Source organism: Gossypium hirsutum, chromosome A05 (assembly GCF_007990345.1).
Source record: "Gossypium hirsutum isolate 1008001.06 chromosome A05, Gossypium_hirsutum_v2.1, whole genome shotgun sequence".
NCBI lineage: Eukaryota > Viridiplantae > Streptophyta > Magnoliopsida > Malvales > Malvaceae > Gossypium > Gossypium hirsutum.
This window is the reverse complement of record NC_053428.1, coordinates 101,027,679-101,044,501: the sequence shown is the minus strand read 5'-3', so window position 1 is coordinate 101,044,501 and position 16,823 is coordinate 101,027,679. Positions and strand designations below refer to the sequence as shown.

The window sequence follows — 16,823 nt, the reverse complement described above, 5'->3', positions numbered from 1 at the left end:
CTAGAAAATCTACTATTGCACTCCATTTTACTACTTTTTGGTTCATATAGACTATATCAAATTCAAAAAGCAGAATTTTCCACCGGTCCATTCTTCCATTTAAAGTAGACGACTCCATCATGTACTTTAGAGGGTCCACTTTTTAGATGAGCCAGGTTGTGTTGTACAACATGTATTGTTTCAGCCTTCGGGTTGTCCAGATTAAGGCGTAACACAACTTCTTAATTGACGAGTATCTCGTCTCACACTCAGTGAATTTCTTTCTGAGGTAGTATATCACTCTTTCTTTTCTTCTTGACTCATTGTGTTGGCCAAGCACACATCATATAGAATTCTCAAATACTGTCAAATACAGTATCAGTGACTTATCTGGACTAGGTGGCGTCAACACTAGGGCATTGGAAAGGTATTGTTTAACCTTGTCAAAAGTTTTCTAACACTCTTTATCTCATACACCTGGATTGTGTTTCTTAAGGAGACAGAATATGTGGTCGCATTTCTCAATTAATTGTGAAATGAACCAGGTGATGTAATTTAGTCTTCTTAGGAAACCTCAAACCTTTTTTTGAGTGCACAGTGGCAGCAACTCCTATATAACCTTGATTTTACCCGGGTCGATTTCAATCCCCTTTTTTCAATGACTAAAAATCCTAGCAGTTTTCCTGACCTAGCCCCGAAGGTACATTTTGTTGGATTGAGCTTTAGCTAGAACTTTCTCAACCTCAAAAACAATTTCCTCAGGACTTTTATATGCTCTTCTTCTGTTCAAAATTTTTCTATCATATCATCAATGTAAACCTCAATTTCCTTATGTATCATATCATGAAACAATGTTACAATGGCTCTTTGATATGTCACTTTATAGAAAAATGTTCCCCACATGGTTACGACTATGGTATTTTTCATGTTTTCAGGATGCATCTTAATCTGGTTGTATCCGGATAAACCATCTATGAAGGAGAACAGTGAGTAACCTGCTGTGTTATCCACTAAGGTGTCGATATGAGGCAACAAGAAATTATCTTTCGGGCTGGCCTTGTTTAATTCCCTATAGTCCACACACGTTCGTACCTTCCTATCTTTCTTGGGGATGGGGACTATGTTAGCTACCCACTCCGAATATTTAACCACTTGTAAGAAACCAACATCGAATTGCTTCTTGACCTCCTCTTTTATTTTTAGCATAACATTGAGCCTTATCCTTCAGAGTTTCTATTGAACTGGATTGCATTCTTCCTTTATGGGAAGTCGGTGTACCATGATATCAGTACTTAGCCCAAGCATATCTTGATATGACCATGCGAAAACTTCTTTGAATTCTTAGAGTAACTCAATGAGGTCTCACTTTATTTCTGCAGTGATGTAAGACCCGATCTTCACCTCTTTCTTTTCTTATTCGCCTTTTAAGCTCAAAATTTCTACTGACTCTTTGTGAGGTAGAATCTGTTTCTCATCTTGCTTTACCATCATTAACAAATCAGGAGACAAGTTATAATCTCGCTCATCTTCAAAGTCCTAAGGTTCCTCTAGACACATATCTTGCTCAAAGGGAATTCTAAGTCAGTAGAAGCGTTGCTAATATCATTGATATCTGAAAATATGTTATAGAAACACAGGAAGACCCAAAGAAAAAATGAATCTAAGAATAACTATCTGTGTGGTATGAGTGCGAATGAAATAGAAAGAACAAAAGAATGTTTGCCAAAACGAGACACAAAGATGTATTTTATTGAAACAAAAATAGTGGACATGTGCATCTTTCATAAAAGGATTCCTATTGCTCCCAAGTTTAGAGCAATAGATGTGTTCTGAATATTACTCTAAAATGGTCTTAAAAATTATAGGGGTCCCCTCTACAATCCAATTGTTCAGAACACTTCCGGGGATGTAGGAACAATTTTTTTAGTTCCCTTTTCAACTCTTTGTTATCCATCAAGCTCTGTACTATAGTTCTGAACTCGACGCACTTTTGGATTTAATGAAACTTATTGCATGCAATGAGATGCAATGTTAATGAATGTAAAAGATGCATGCAAAAAGACATTGATTCTAGTTCAATTCCATTAGAACAACTTTTCTAGAAAACAAGTTTCTTTAAATAAAGCAGATACATATACGGCCTCGCCTTCACACTCAAAACCTTAACTTTCCCAAAGAAACAAAGTTAATTCTCAGCCCCGATCTGACTCTGATTCATATTTCAGGCTTTGAATGGCTTGGGTCTACAAGTGGTCAGCCAGTTCTCGTACTCGAACCAAAGCTTCGCTCATAATGCGGTCCATATCTTTAACCTGCCCCTCTCATAGGCTGTCACTTTTCTCTTGTTTCTTTTTCTCGGGCTATGTTCGTGTGACCGTGTTGTCTTCCACTTTATCAAGAAATTCATTTTCCATGACAAGCTCTTTATTTAGCAACCGAATGTGAATCAACACCCTTTTTTATGATGAAAATGCAATGCAACCACAGCCAAAACAAAACGAAACAAGTCAGTACATTTCATATAAAGCTAAAATCCAAAGCAAGAAATAAAATATAGAGCACCTATTTGGGTGACCACTAGGGTTTGGTATGGTTCTACCTAGAATAGACTTTTAGGGCTCATTATAAGCGGTTCGGTTCTAAAGTAAGGGTACTTGAACAGACAGATTCCTCGGTCCTTACCCATTATAGGCTCATACAGACCGAGTTCAGTTCAGGGGAATACATTTCCCTATGGCTATACGGAGATGAAGATCTTACGAAGACATAAGTACGGATGTATCCCGAAAACGATCCACTATCTTACACGAAGATGAAGACCTCACGAAGAAATAGTTTCTCACTCCCACTTAAGAAAGGCAAAATCTAACAATTATGCAAATGAAATATGCAGAAAACATACAAATCAAAACATGAAGGATGAAATGCAATAAATGAATCGTAAATTTAAACCAAATTATCAATTTTCGAAAAAAAAGACCAAAAAGTAATCAACTCGCGGCTTGTTTCTCTTATTTTGTCCCTAGTGGAGTCGCCGATCTGTCGAAACCTTTTTTGAAATCAACTTTCTATTTTAAAAAAATGAAAATGGAGTCGCCACCAATCACTTTTAGGATCTGTGATCGGGTCACCTCGTAATTTGATCGTTTTAATAAGAGGTTTGATTTATTAAAATAATGTTTTTCGGTCTACAAAAATCTAGAAAACGGGTTCAGAAGTCAGTTACGCACGAGAAGGATTAGCACCTTCGTTACGCCCAAAATTGGTACCTAATTAATTACTTGATGTCCTTAGTTTCGAAAACTGAAAATTTGAAGAGATTTTAAAAGACGATCCTTTATTAAGACATTACTAAATTAATTTTCACGAAAAGAGGCTTATTTCAGGTAATCGAGAAGAAAGAATCATGTCCCGTAAGTTAGGACATAATGCCTTAGATCCTCGAGAACAAAAATGAACGTCATTTAATCATCATTTAAATCTAGTTTTTATTTTATTTTAAAGTTAATGTTCGACTATCTTGGTTTTAGAAAGAAGCCATATTCTGTAAGTTAAGAACATGACTTTTCTAATTCCAAAATAATGAACATTACTTTGATTTAAAAAAAAAATTCTTTTTTATGCCTCTTGCAAATATGAATGCAATATTTAAAATAATATATATTTAGCTTATTCGGGTACAAAATAAAACGGGCAAATATATCTAAATATAATGTATCGTATAGTGATAATGAAATAATATAAAATGGCTAGATGAGTAGAATATTAGAATGATAAATAATAAGTAAATAAAGGAATACTATAATAATAATATATGATTATAATAATAAAATAAATAAGGTAAATTAATATAAAAAAATGGAAAATGTATGATTAAAGAAGATAAATAAACATGACATGAAAATGTCGAAAATAATAGAAGAAATAATAAAATAACGAGAAAAGAAATAAAAATAAAATAATAATGACAATAATAATAATAAATACACAAATAAAAGAGTATAAACAATCTATTATTTAAGTGTAAAAAAAGGAAGTAATAAATAAATAAATGAATAAATAAATAAATAAACAGTATAAAGTTGAAATAAAATAAAAAGAGGATTTAATTGAAATCTAAACAAAATTTGGAGGTCATAAATTGCAAATAATAAAAAAAAGACTGATAAGGATCAATGTGCAACGCGCTAAAAAGGACAGGGACCGAATATAGGGGTGTTCAGTTGGTTAACAGACCCAAAATAACATTAACTGAATTAATCGACCTTTCAAAATTTTTAACCGTTAACCGAACCGAAATTTTTTCGGTTAATTCGATTGGGTTCCCCAAATTAACTGAGAATTATAGGTTTTTTTTATTTTTAGTTAAAAATTAATCGAATTAACCGAATTACCCGAATTAACCAAATTGAATCACTACATAATTAAAAACATTATATAAGTCTTTGAATCACTACATAATTAAAAACATTACATAAGTCTTGAAATTAACACATAATTGAAATGTAAGTCTTTAATATTCTCTATTTGCATCCATTTCTTCTCTCCAAAAGATCTCCATTTGCATTAAACCTACCAAAAAAAACAAGTGCAAAAATTTAGCATATAATAGAAATATATGCATTTAAAAAAAATCAAATAATATAAACAAACGAATAGATTATAAGTTAACAAGAAAAAGATATTAAGCATACCCTTCAACTCACGAAAGCTTATGAATTTAGGGTAGGCTCTGATGCATTCCAAGAAAAGTCTAAACATTGAATCAGTTAAATAAGTAGGAGTGATATGGTAAAAAAATTGAAACTAATAAAATAAAACAATAAATATGTCATTTTCAATCTAGTGAAGCTCTTGGATTTGTTCTTCAATCTTTTTGATGTCTTGCATTCCAAGAAAAGTCTAAACATTGAATCAATTAAATAAGTAGGAGTGATACGGTAAAAAAATTGAAACTATTAAAATAAAACAATAAATATACCATTTTCAATCTTGTCAAGCTCTTGGATTTGTTCTTCAATCTTTTTGATGTCTTCTTATGATGATGATTTTCGAATCCAATCTTGAGTACATACAAGAGCTTGTACAATTTTAGGAGTTAAAGAACTCCTATATTGATCAAGCACACGTCCCCCGGTGCTAAATGCAGACTCTGAAGCAACCGTAGAAACCGGTATAGCTAACATATCTATGGCTATTTTTGAAAGGGTGGGAAATCTAAGGCTGTTTACTTTCCACCACAACAAAATATCAAATTCTTCAACAAATTTCTCATTAGCCTCAGCTAGATATTATCCAACTCAGATGTTTTATTTTCAACTCACGCTTTTTATACAAAGCTTGCATTTGCCTTTCCATTTTTTTTTTGTGGTTCACCGAGAGAAACATGTGTTAGCACACTCGATTGGCTACAAGTACTATGAAGTGGAGGCTTATACTTATCAAACAATTCATACAAAGATTCCTTCAATTTTTGCATCATTCTAAAAGCTTTTTCAAAACTAGACATTTCACTAAGTGCAAATTCAAGATACTTTAGTTTTTGTCTAGGATCTAAAACACAAGCAACAAACATAAGCAAATTCATCTTATCAATATCACCCCAATACTTATCATACTTCTCTTTCATCTTGATGGCCATAACATTGAAATCAACATTACTATTTACTTGAGCATCTCGTAAAAGAATATCAATTTCAGAAAGCTCATCAAAAAAAATATTGGATGTGACATATGAAGTGCCAGATATACACAAAGTGACTTCATAAAAATGTTCCAAGAAATCCCTCAAGTTTCTAACATTATCGCAATCATCCACACTAGGCCAACCCTCTCCCCTTTCAAGTTCAGCCTTAAAGTTTGTATCTTGCTCCTCAAATCTCTCAAAAGCTCTTTCAAAATTCTGAGCAGTGTTTAACATTAAGTAGGTCGAATTCCACCTAGTACAAACATCAAGACACAACATCTTTTTGCCCTCTATCTTTTCCACCACAACACACTCTTAAAACTTTTGTAATCTAGCTAGAGATTGTCTTACATATCTAACAGCCCCCTAACACGTTCAACAGATTTATTCATTTCCTTTAAACCTTCAACAACAATCAAATTCACAATGTGTGTCATGCATCTCATACGAAGATATTTACCATTTTGAACTAAACCCCCTGAGGGTTAAATTTCTTTCTCAAATAACCAATAGCAACATCATTTGAACTTGCATGATCAACAGTAATAGTAAACAACTTATCAATCCCACAATTCAACAAGCATTTCTCAATCACCATCCCAATGGACTCACTCTTATGACTAGAAATTGGACAAAAGTTTAAAATCTTTTTATTCAATTTCCAATCATTATCAATAAAGTGAGCAGTGATACACAAATAATTAACTCTTTACAAAGAAGTCCATGTGTCAGTAGTTAAGCAAACTTTAGAACAAGAACTTTTTAAAAGTTGTTTTATGTTGACCCTTTCATCTAAATACAATTGATAAACATCCCTAATCATAGTAGTTCGTGAAGAAATATGAAACCTAGGACATGCCACAAACATAAATTTCTTAAAACTTTCACTTTTAACAAACTTGAAAGGTAATTCATCAATCACAATTATTTGTGCTAATCCTTTCCTACATGCTTCTTGATCAAATCTCCAAGTTGAAAGATTCCCTTCCCCCCCTTCAACTCCCTTTCTAGGTAAAACTAGTTGTCATTGACTAGTGTCAACAACATTACTAGGATTTTTCTTACATGAACCAATATGATATTTCAATGACCCTATACCGTTTTTTTTCATATCACAACAAAATTCCTTTTGACAATAATTACATTTAGCCTTACTTGCACCCTTACCATTAATAATCTTAGTGAAGTGAGACCAAACTTCTAACCTTTGATGAGTGGCTTTTCTTTTCCCGGTAGTCCCCTTTGTTTGGCTTAAAGCTCCAACTCCCGAATTTTCAGAATCTATCAAAATAGGAGATGTAACACTACCCTCAATAGATGTTGGTTCGGTTAACATTCTGCAAGAAAAAAGTATATAATAAATTAAAATGCATTTATAATATTAAATATATTTTGATGTTGAGTTTTAGAAAAAAAACATTATTGAGTTGGATTATGTTAAAAATGTGAGAGATTATTATAATCTTTTGAACCGCCACAATTTGCACACTTTAAAACATAGTTAAACAGAATGTTTACACATTTTAAAAAACATAACATGAGAAATATATGACATTAATTAAGGCAGTAAATATACTTAAATTTTGGAATGAAATGAAATATCCTTTTCAAGTAGCATCCTTAACAATTTTTCAATAGCATAATAATGCTTACTTTGAGATACTGAAACAACACTTTAATTTAATTTAGGATTGCATAATAATACTCAATTTGAAACATTAAACAACAGGTTAATTTAATTTAAGGCAGCATGATCAATTTGATACACTAAAACACCAACTTTAATTCAATTTATGACAGGATGAAAATGCTCAATTTGAAACACTAAAATAGCAGCTTGATTCAATTTTTAAGACAGTATGAAAATGCCCAATTTGAAACACTCAAACAACAACTTTAATTCAATTTATAACAACATGCAAACAGTAACAATACATAGTGTTAAAATCAATAAAAAGCAACTCAAGGCTTTTTCAACATATAAACTTTATAAACAGTAACCAAATTGTAAAAAAAATGTCAACCAAACTTCCCTTCATTTAAAAGAGCAGTTGCTTTTAAATCAAGTAATTTTTATACTGAGTTTTCAACATTTGGACAACGACTCCCAACCATAACTATGAGAATCATTTATTTTTTCAATCAAAATATTCAATAAAAATCATTTATTTTTATTTTTTTGGTTTATTAATTGTGTTTTTTTGGATAGTTTGCAAATCTCAACCATGCAAGAAAAGAACACTGCTATTACATGAAGCAGTCAAATGGTTATTACATGAAGATGAAACAGGTTCGGGTTCGGGTGCGAAGATGAAAATGAAGCAGTTAGTAAATACAAATACTAGCTGATATCTATTGGGATTATGAATATCAAGCTAGTTTCATTCTTAAAATGAAGGCTTTAGTTGGTGAAAGTACTATTGAGCTAGTAAAAGCCTACTTCAACTCGCCAATGATGGATGGTGACGTGGTAGACGCCAAAGTGCCGGACGGAAGGAGGCTGGCCTGGCAGAGATTTTGGGAGTTTTCAATTAGGGATTTGAAATTGAAGGTTAGGTATTTTTTTTTCTGTCGTCTGTTCACTGTTGAGTTTAGACTTTTAGACTTTAGTTTTAGTTATAGTTTTAGAATTTTATTTTTATTTATTAAATTATTTGTAATTTTTATGATTGGGTTGGGTTGGGTTGGATACTTGGGTTTGGATTGGGTTTAGGTGAATAGTGGGCCTATTTATATATTATAATTTTATTTATTAATTTTTTCGGTTAAGCCAAAAAAATTCAATTAACCGACAGGTTTCAAATCGAATTAACTGTTAACTAAAAAATTAAAAAATAATTAATCGACCCCTGACCGAAAAAATTCGGTTAACCGATTGATTAACTGAATTCGGTTGGTTACCTGAATTTTTTCGGTTTTACCCGAATTTTGCACACCCTTAACTGAATACGGAAATATCCCTTATCTTTATGCGCACCATTTCTCAAAAGGACTAAAATATAGCACACGTGAAAGAACGGGGACCAATTGGGAAATTATTCCTTGTCCCCAAAACGACCTACAGGGGGTTAAAATGAAATAAAAATAAAATTATAGGTAAAATTAAAAAAAAAGACTAAATTGCAACGGGCCAAAAAAGCGGAACGACCGAAAGCATAAATATCCCCTCTAGGTGAAAACACGTGGATCTTAAGGGAAGGATCGGGTCGGACCACAGGTTGCATCAAAACGACATCGTTTTGGCGATTAAACTTGAATCTCAAAACGACACTGTTTCGCATGGGTATATAAGTTCAAGTTTGACAAAAAAAAATCATTTCAGCCCTTTGTTTTAAAAAAACGAAAGTCTCTTTTTTCTCTCAAAACAAAACCAACTCCAGCCTAGCTCCGGCCATTGGCTGTCGGTCGCCGGTGACGGCGCCGCCGTCTACGGTGGCTGAAAAGTCCAAAAGTCTTGCCTTTTATTCCTTTTTTCGAGTAGAACCTCAATTTGGGGTTAAAATGACCAAAAAAGCCCTCAAAAATAAAAAAGAAACAAAGAAATCTTCGCTTTTGCTCACTTTCATCGCAACCATTCGACGAACCCCCAAGGGTCCGTCGGTCTTCCAAGACGGAGGGCGAGACACTGGCAAAAAAGTAAAAGATTTTTTTTTATTTATTACTATATAAATATTTCAAAAATAATAAAAGAATGAATGTAAAAAAACCTTATTGTTTTTGAATCGATTGGTAATTTTTGTATTCAATTTTTTTTTGTATATTTTCCTGTAAAAAAAAAACATTGAGTTTTCTGTGGCTTTATAGCCGATTTCAATACAATATTTCATATTTTTGGTACTATCTACTATCTTTTCTACTGCTAATTTTGCATGTGGTGGTTGGACAGTAGAGGAGTGGCGGTGGTAGAGGCTAAGGACTAGGGGCGACACTAGGGTTTTAAGGTTTTGGGCCTTTTGGGCCCTTTAGGGTTTTTTATTTTGGGTCGTTTGGGCCTTGTAATTTGGACTTTTATTTTTTGTTTTGGTTTTTGGTTGTCTGATTTGGGCCTAGGCAAATTTGGCCTACTACAGATCATAATGCTTTTGAGGTGGCATTAGGAAGTTCCCAACAACATCTACTTATGTTGTTCTATCCTCAAGTAAAATCGAACATGAGTCGGTAGGATGATCAGGCTTGACACAAATCCCACACAACCGAACTGGGTTCATTTTTCCTACAAGTATATTTTTAACCACATTAGTAAGCTCGTCAATCTTATCTATTAAGGAAGGAGTACTTAGCTCATGAACCTATCTCGTAGGTTCTATAGATGGTCAATATACATCCATGGTCGAAATTAATTCCCTAGCTCTTTGAGGAGTCATGTTCACAAGTGTTCTTCTACTAGTTGCATCAATTATCTTCATTTCCATAGGGAATAACCCATTATAGAAATATTCTAAGAGTGACTGTTCAGGCAAACCATATTGTGGGCAACTTGTGCACAACTTCTTGTATATCTCTCAATATTCATAGAGTGACTCTACTTCTTTGTGTTGTATTCTGACTATACTTCTCCTTAATTCGGCTACTCAAGCTATTGGGAAAAACTTGTCAAGAAACAATTGAGACATAACAGTTCATGTATTAATAGATCCTGGAGGTAAATAAAATAGTCATTCCCTAGTCGAGCCTGCTAATGAAAAAGGAAAAGCTCGGAGTTCAATTTGATCTTCAGATACTCCTTTTGGTTTCATGCTTAAACAAACCATGTGGAATTCCTTCAAATGAGTGTGGGGGTTCTCATTTTTCAAACTGTGGAAAGTGGGCAATAAATGAATTAAGCTCGATTTCAACTCGAACGGTATTTCTCCTACCAAATAAATTATGCATAGCGGCTATTGTTCATCTGGTGCTGCTGCGAGTTGGCGTATAGTTTGATTTGCCATTTCATCTGGTTCATCGAATGAGAAAATATCTTTGGTATAAGATCCTACTTCGAAATCGGGATGTAGTTGTTTTCTGCGTCGAATAGCTTCTCTTCGCAATGTTTGAGCCAACTTCTCTATTTTTGGTTTAAATTTTATAATCCTCGGTTCTAACTTGGTCAAAGAAAACAAACAAAAATTAGAATTTTTTTTTTCCAATCCCCGGAAACGACACCAAAATTTGATGGGCGTCGAAATCACCAAATATAAATTCCAATGACGAGGTAACACTAAATAGCAGTATAGAGCAGTAGAGTTGAATCCACAATGACTGGTTATCCAATTTTGCCTTTTATCATGACCAAAATTATTGTCGCGATCACAGTCGTGCCCCTAACTTGTGCGTAGCAATACTGAAAAATGAAAAAGGGGGTTTTAATTGATAAAGATAATAAAATAAATACATAGTGTAATAAAATGACAAAAGATTCGAAATTGCAAAAATAATTTTAAGCAAATAAAATAAATGGATAAATAAAATATTTTTAAGCTTAGCCTTAGCCTTGATACACCCCGAACTTGAATCAATCTTTGAAAGAAGGTTTTTCCTTCCAACCGATAAGTTGGTTACAGCGATCGAGGATGCCTCAAACCACTAGCATTTCCTCTTGTAATCGGTTCCGGTATGACCTGTGACATGTGCCCGTAATTTAAGACTTCGATAACCTTGCGATCTGAAAAGCTTAAATCGAATCAACGACCTCAATCGTGTGGGTCATTAAAATCTAATCACTATCTTTCTCAATGGAATCCAACTAGTTTCTCCCACTTGAACACGCCAATTTATTTGCGGGATTTTGAATACAACACAGTTGACTCAACTTCCCAATTGTACGTCAAACAATTCCAACCCAACACGTGCTTTTTGAATTGAAATTGAATCAACTTTAAGGGAAGAATTTGTACTATCCCATATACTGGAGAGATACCGAATTGCAAAGTATTTAGTATGGGTTCATATCTTACGATTACTTTGTCGGAGCGATAATTAGACTAAAGCTAAAAGGTACTTAGTTAAACATGAAATTAATCATGTTCAATGGATTCTAGAAATGATTTTAGTGGAAAAGGGAGGGACTTAGAAGGTAAATTAGCCAAAATATTGAAACTGGAAAAGGATTGACATATTGCCAAATGCTTATTGACGAAGAAAAATGAAAAGAAAGGAAATTTTTGTATTCAAAAGCCAAGTCTCCGGTGGTTATAGCTACCAGGTATTTATACATACTTCCAATGCTAAAATATAGATAGATTTTCCCAAACATTAACACTAAATAAATCAAAATTTAAAAATCAAATTTAAACTAATTATAGGATTTTGACAAAATAAAAAATAATTAGATCTTTATCTAGCTAATTTCAAATCTTTAATCTTTATCCAACCAAGCTTCAAATCTTCAATCTTTCAATCTATCCCTCATCTTTGCTTTTTACTCCAATTTAGCCTCTTTTGTATAATTTTGAATTTCAACATACCAACTTCATTCCTGATAAGAAAAACCCAAGTTTAGTAGCACCTTATTCGATAATTAGCTAAAAATAAATACATTAAAAACACGATTTTATCTTGCTATCAGCTAATCTGTGTAGTAAAGTTTTAAGAAAGATAAAAGAGCCAACTAGTTGGGTAAATTACCCAAACCATTAAAGCTACCTATAGTTATACTCCAACTCGAGTACTTATATATTTAAAGCATCCTAGTTATTAATGCTAAATTGTTAACTAGGGGAACAAGAGAATGGAAGAAGTTGGTATCTCCTTAATGCTCTAAGAAGCTATTGTAAAAGCTAAGGAGGAAGAAGTATCTCTTAAGAAGAAGCAAGAGTAAATCTTTCTCTTAATAGCCTATGCTAACATGTATTTGGCTTTTTATAAAAACAACTTCATTAAACATCACAACATTGAAGAGAAAGGTTCTATGATAATGAAATTGATGCATTCTTGGAGAAAAATGATTTATTCGGTATTACCAACTTTATTCAGCCCTATGTAAAGAATATTGTTTTGGAGTTTTATGTTGAAGAGTATAAACAATCTTGAAAGTGAATTGTATCACAAAATCTTCTTACGAAAAAGATAGTATGACTTTGGTCCACAACAGATTAGAAATTTGTTCAACCATCAATACATAGTTGATATAACACTAAAAGTGTCCCATGATTTACTAGCTAATACCATCACCAACAATGTGCACCCTACTTAGCCATAGAAGTAAGAGCTCCAAGCCTTAACACTTGAATCTACATAAGTTGCTTTGCTTTTTTATTGTAAAAGATAATCAGATTCCTAATAGCTAAAGTGTAGTAACTAAGTGAATGATCGTCATTTTGAGAAAGAATGTTGAAATGGATCCCTTTAACGTGAAAGATTGTTGAAATATACGTCTAAATGTTGACACACTTACAACTTTTATATTAAAAGTCAAATTCATTACAATTTTGTTTTTGTTATATGACTATTAAGTGAATATTTCTTTCATTTTAAAATGTCACTCTAATAAATTTTAACAATATTAATAATTAGACCTGAATTTTAAAATTCGAAAAAATAAAAAATGGAAATAAAAGTAAAAAAAAATAGTGCAGGGACCTGTAGTAGATTCTAACCATACATAATAACAAAAAATAATAATTGAATTGAATTTTATATATATGTATATATATATATATGCAAAACGAAGCGTTACCTCCATTTTGATTGGCAATTTGAAAAGAAGTTGAAATTGCAAGAAGAGCTTCTTTCTTTTTCTAAATCTTTGAATCGAAAGAAGATGGCGGAGGAGCAACCGGCGACGATGGCTACGGGGATTACCGATTTGGATCATGACTCATTTGCTCATTGCGCTTCCTTCCTTAGCCTTCGGGACCTCTCAAACCTCGCCATGTCCTCCAAATCTCTCAAATCATTTGCTTACTCCGACTCTATCTGGCTCGACCGCTTCAGGTTTCTTTTTTCTTTTTCTTCACAATGTTCATATAATTTGCTTGGCCGAGTTTACGGTTCTCAACTTTTATACTGAATCTTTAATTTGAGGCAACTTTTTTGTAGGCTGGACTTTCATTTTCTTTAATATGAGTAAAATTAATTGAAAAAGATGTATTGAATTTGGTAAAGGAAGTTAGAAGAAACTGTAACAAAGGAAACCAGAAACTCATGAATCTATCCAATTTTTTCTTGTTAGATGGATTTTTTAATGATTTGTTATTCTATTCAATTGAACTAGGGAGCTTTGGCCGGAAAATTTCCCCTTATCGGGAGTGAGGAAGGCCTATTTGAATCGGCGTACCGCGCTGCATCAGTTTAAATATTATGATCCTTTTGTTGCAAGCTTGTTTGCTGAAGGATATTACTCAGTCGACAATATACTTCTTGATAAGAATGATATAATCTTTTCTCAAGTATGACCCTTTAGCTTCCGTAATCATGTGTTTTAACTCTTGTGATGCTTTGCATTTGTTGGCCATTGAAAAACTTACATAAGCTCATTTACTAAGGGTCCTGCGATAAAGATGGCCAAAATCGACAGCATTATGAGTGGAGGCTCATTAGTTACAATGCCTGGTCATAACTCAAGAGTTACATGCTTGAGGTGAGACAATCTGAAGTATATCCTTGTATAATTGACATTATCTGCATTCAGTCACCCGCATTGCATTTATAGTACAAATCATGTTTTTCTTTGTTATAATTTGTTGACATTTTTGTAACATTTATACTTATTTACATCAGAATGTTTTTGGACACTAGGCATAAAATGGGGGTATCCCGATATACAGAAGGTTAGAATTATTTTTAATATATGAGATGATCCTAATGCAGATTGTTTCCGCTTAGTGAAACTAGTTTAGCTCAAAGTGAGGCGCAAACAGAAGAGAATGTTTTGTTAACCTCTAATTGCGACGGCTCAATTCGTCTATGGTGGAAGGTACTGTGCCAAGCATTGTTTTGCCTTTCCTGTTTCGACATAGTTGTATTTGATAACCTTGCTTTTGTTTTCGTTGCATTGAGCAGGAGGGCATAGATATTATAAGGAATTCCTGTCGGTTGTTTGTTATTACACTTTTTTTATTTTTTTTTTGCTCAGGTTTCAAATAGAATTCTAGGCGTAAGCTTTTCTTGGCCTCCGTTAATTGTTGAAATATACTGATTGCATGCTTTCTTTCTAGGGTGCTTGCCGACGGGTGTTTGGAGGTTGGCATGCTGCTGTTCATACCATGTCTGATAAATTATTAGGTAATGGCGACGTCAAAGTATTGGCGAGTGGTGAGCACTATGGTTCTATTTGCCTTTGGTCCCTTAGTTCTAGTGGTAGACGGTACAGACAAGCTTTAAAGGCTAAATTTTGCGGGGATCAGAAACCTGTTAAATGGATGTCAGTCGTTGGGTATGAATCTTTTTCCTTTAAAGATTACTTTTTTCTCCATTTTTAAAACTTACAAACAGACATTATGAAAGTTTTGAGGTTTATATTCTATATCTTTGATTATATTTTCTATAGTTATAATCGATAGTTGATTTTTCCAACAATTTCCAGGAACAAACCTTCAAACTTAGTGACTATGTCAGGGGATTCTAAGGTATCTTTTTCCACCTTTACTTGTTGAACATTCGTATCTTAAGATCACTTGATTTCTACTTTCATGCTTGTACTCTCTCTGAACTAATTCACCATTGTTGGACAAACAGGTGAGAGTTTGGGACACAACTAAATTATCAGATAATCGTTGCGTGGGATTGACTTCTGTGCGCCGTAAACCTGTGGACATGAAATGCCATGAAAACTTACTCTATGTCGCAGCTGATTCTTCTGTCGTAGTACTCGATTTGAGAATAATGCAAAAAGTTAGCACTGCAGCAATATGCAAACCAAAAATATTCTCTCTCACGATTATGCCCTCAAAATCTTTAGTCTGTACTGGCGGATTGAATAAGTAAGTAAAAAAGATGAATTATTTCATTTTTCCGAATAATATATTGGTTCATTTACTGTCTTACCTCGTTTGCTGTTATGAGCACTTGTAAACTTATATTAATGGTAAGTCGGTGTTGTTACAATGGAAAGTTTTCCATATGTTGAACACAGGTTTTAGTCGTCTGTTTTTGAAACTAACATGAGATAAGAGTACACTTAATGCACAGGGCAATGCTTTGGGATATCAGGAAAGGGCAGGAGAGATGGAAACTAGAACCAGTCACTGAGTTGTATGGTCGTCATCAGACTCCAGTAACACATTTACACATGGATCCGTATAAAATAATTACCGGAGGATTTGAGAGTAACATTGTTGAAACTTGGGAGACAGACACCGGCAAAAAAACAATATCCTTCTTTTGTACTCAACCGCAGTATAGATTTAACCGTGGTTGTTCAGCCATGGCCGTAAATGCATGTAGAATTGTTGCTGCCTGTCATGTGGGAGTCAGGGGATTTATTTCATTTTGCCGATTTCTCCAGTGCAACTCGTCCGCTTTAGGAACGGTTTTTGAGGTACATGATCATATATACAAAGAATCATTGGCTGAAACATGATGCTGTGTATATAGATTTAGCCGTTTTTGTACAAAAGGTCAAAACAAGCCCACCTCTCTTTCAAGCTCGGCCCATTTTTTGGGGGAAACGGAATTATGCCATAGCTATTGGGCCATAACGCATGTGATTCAGCTTCAAGTGTAGATTCCTAGAAAGTTTCGAACAAAATTGCTTTGCTCCCTCAACTTCCATCATCTTCCAATAATTGGTTCACCTCATTCAACATTTTCGAAATCCATCAATGTGATGCTTGTAAACCATCATCAATGGTTTTTCGTTAATATTTAAGAGTTGGTTTACAATAAGAATAATGGCTTGATAATCAAAATATATCTGAATTTGAAATAAAATACAGCTCACCTATGCGGACTTAAATTAAAATAAAATAAGATTCAAATATAAAATTATAAAATTTTTAAAATCTTAACTTGTCATTAAATCAAGATCTCGTTAATTAAATTTAATATTCTTTTATGCATCATTTACATTTTTCAAATATTATGTTCATTAGTTTCCTATTTCATAAATTTATATAAAAAAAATTAATAAGAAAATTTATATCAAATTTAATGATAGTCAACCTCTCAATCCTCATAAACAGGGGTTTCAAAGACCAAAATTTTATCATTTATTACGATATAAAAATATAAAATAAAAAAT

General features: G+C 33.3%; 1 protein-coding gene and 1 long non-coding RNA gene across 2 annotated transcripts; one reads left to right on the top strand and one right to left on the bottom strand.

Annotated features, from left to right (window-relative positions):
* Positions 1 to 4,404: 4,404 nt before the first annotated feature.
* On the bottom strand, positions 4,405 to 5,199 carry LOC107961460 (uncharacterized). The gene is made up of 3 exons (XR_001701297.2): positions 4,961 to 5,199; positions 4,674 to 4,732; positions 4,405 to 4,551 (listed from the first exon to the last, which is right to left on the bottom strand). It is a non-coding gene; the product is annotated as an uncharacterized lncRNA (long non-coding RNA).
* An 8,130-nt stretch (positions 5,200 to 13,329) lies between these two features.
* On the top strand, positions 13,330 to 16,468 carry LOC107961459 (uncharacterized). Its single transcript, XM_016897585.2, has 8 exons — positions 13,330 to 13,576; positions 13,857 to 14,031; positions 14,128 to 14,222; positions 14,453 to 14,558; positions 14,800 to 15,017; positions 15,168 to 15,210; positions 15,320 to 15,564; positions 15,773 to 16,468. The coding sequence occupies exons 1-8, from the start codon at positions 13,404 to 13,406 to the stop codon at positions 16,161 to 16,163; spliced, it is 1,446 nt and encodes a 481-aa protein (XP_016753074.1). The 5' UTR covers positions 13,330 to 13,403; the 3' UTR covers positions 16,164 to 16,468.
* Positions 16,469 to 16,823: the final 355 nt, after the last annotated feature.

Coding starts and splice junctions, on each gene's coding strand:
- LOC107961459 (XM_016897585.2), top strand. CDS start 13,404: ATGGCGGAGGAGCAACCGGCGACGATGGCTACGGGGATTACCGATTTG. Junction 14,559..14,799: donor CAATTCGTCTATGGTGGAAG/GTACTGTGCCAA, acceptor CTTTCTTTCTAG/GGTGCTTGCCGACGGGTGTT. Junction 15,211..15,319: donor CTATGTCAGGGGATTCTAAG/GTATCTTTTTCC, acceptor TTGGACAAACAG/GTGAGAGTTTGGGACACAAC.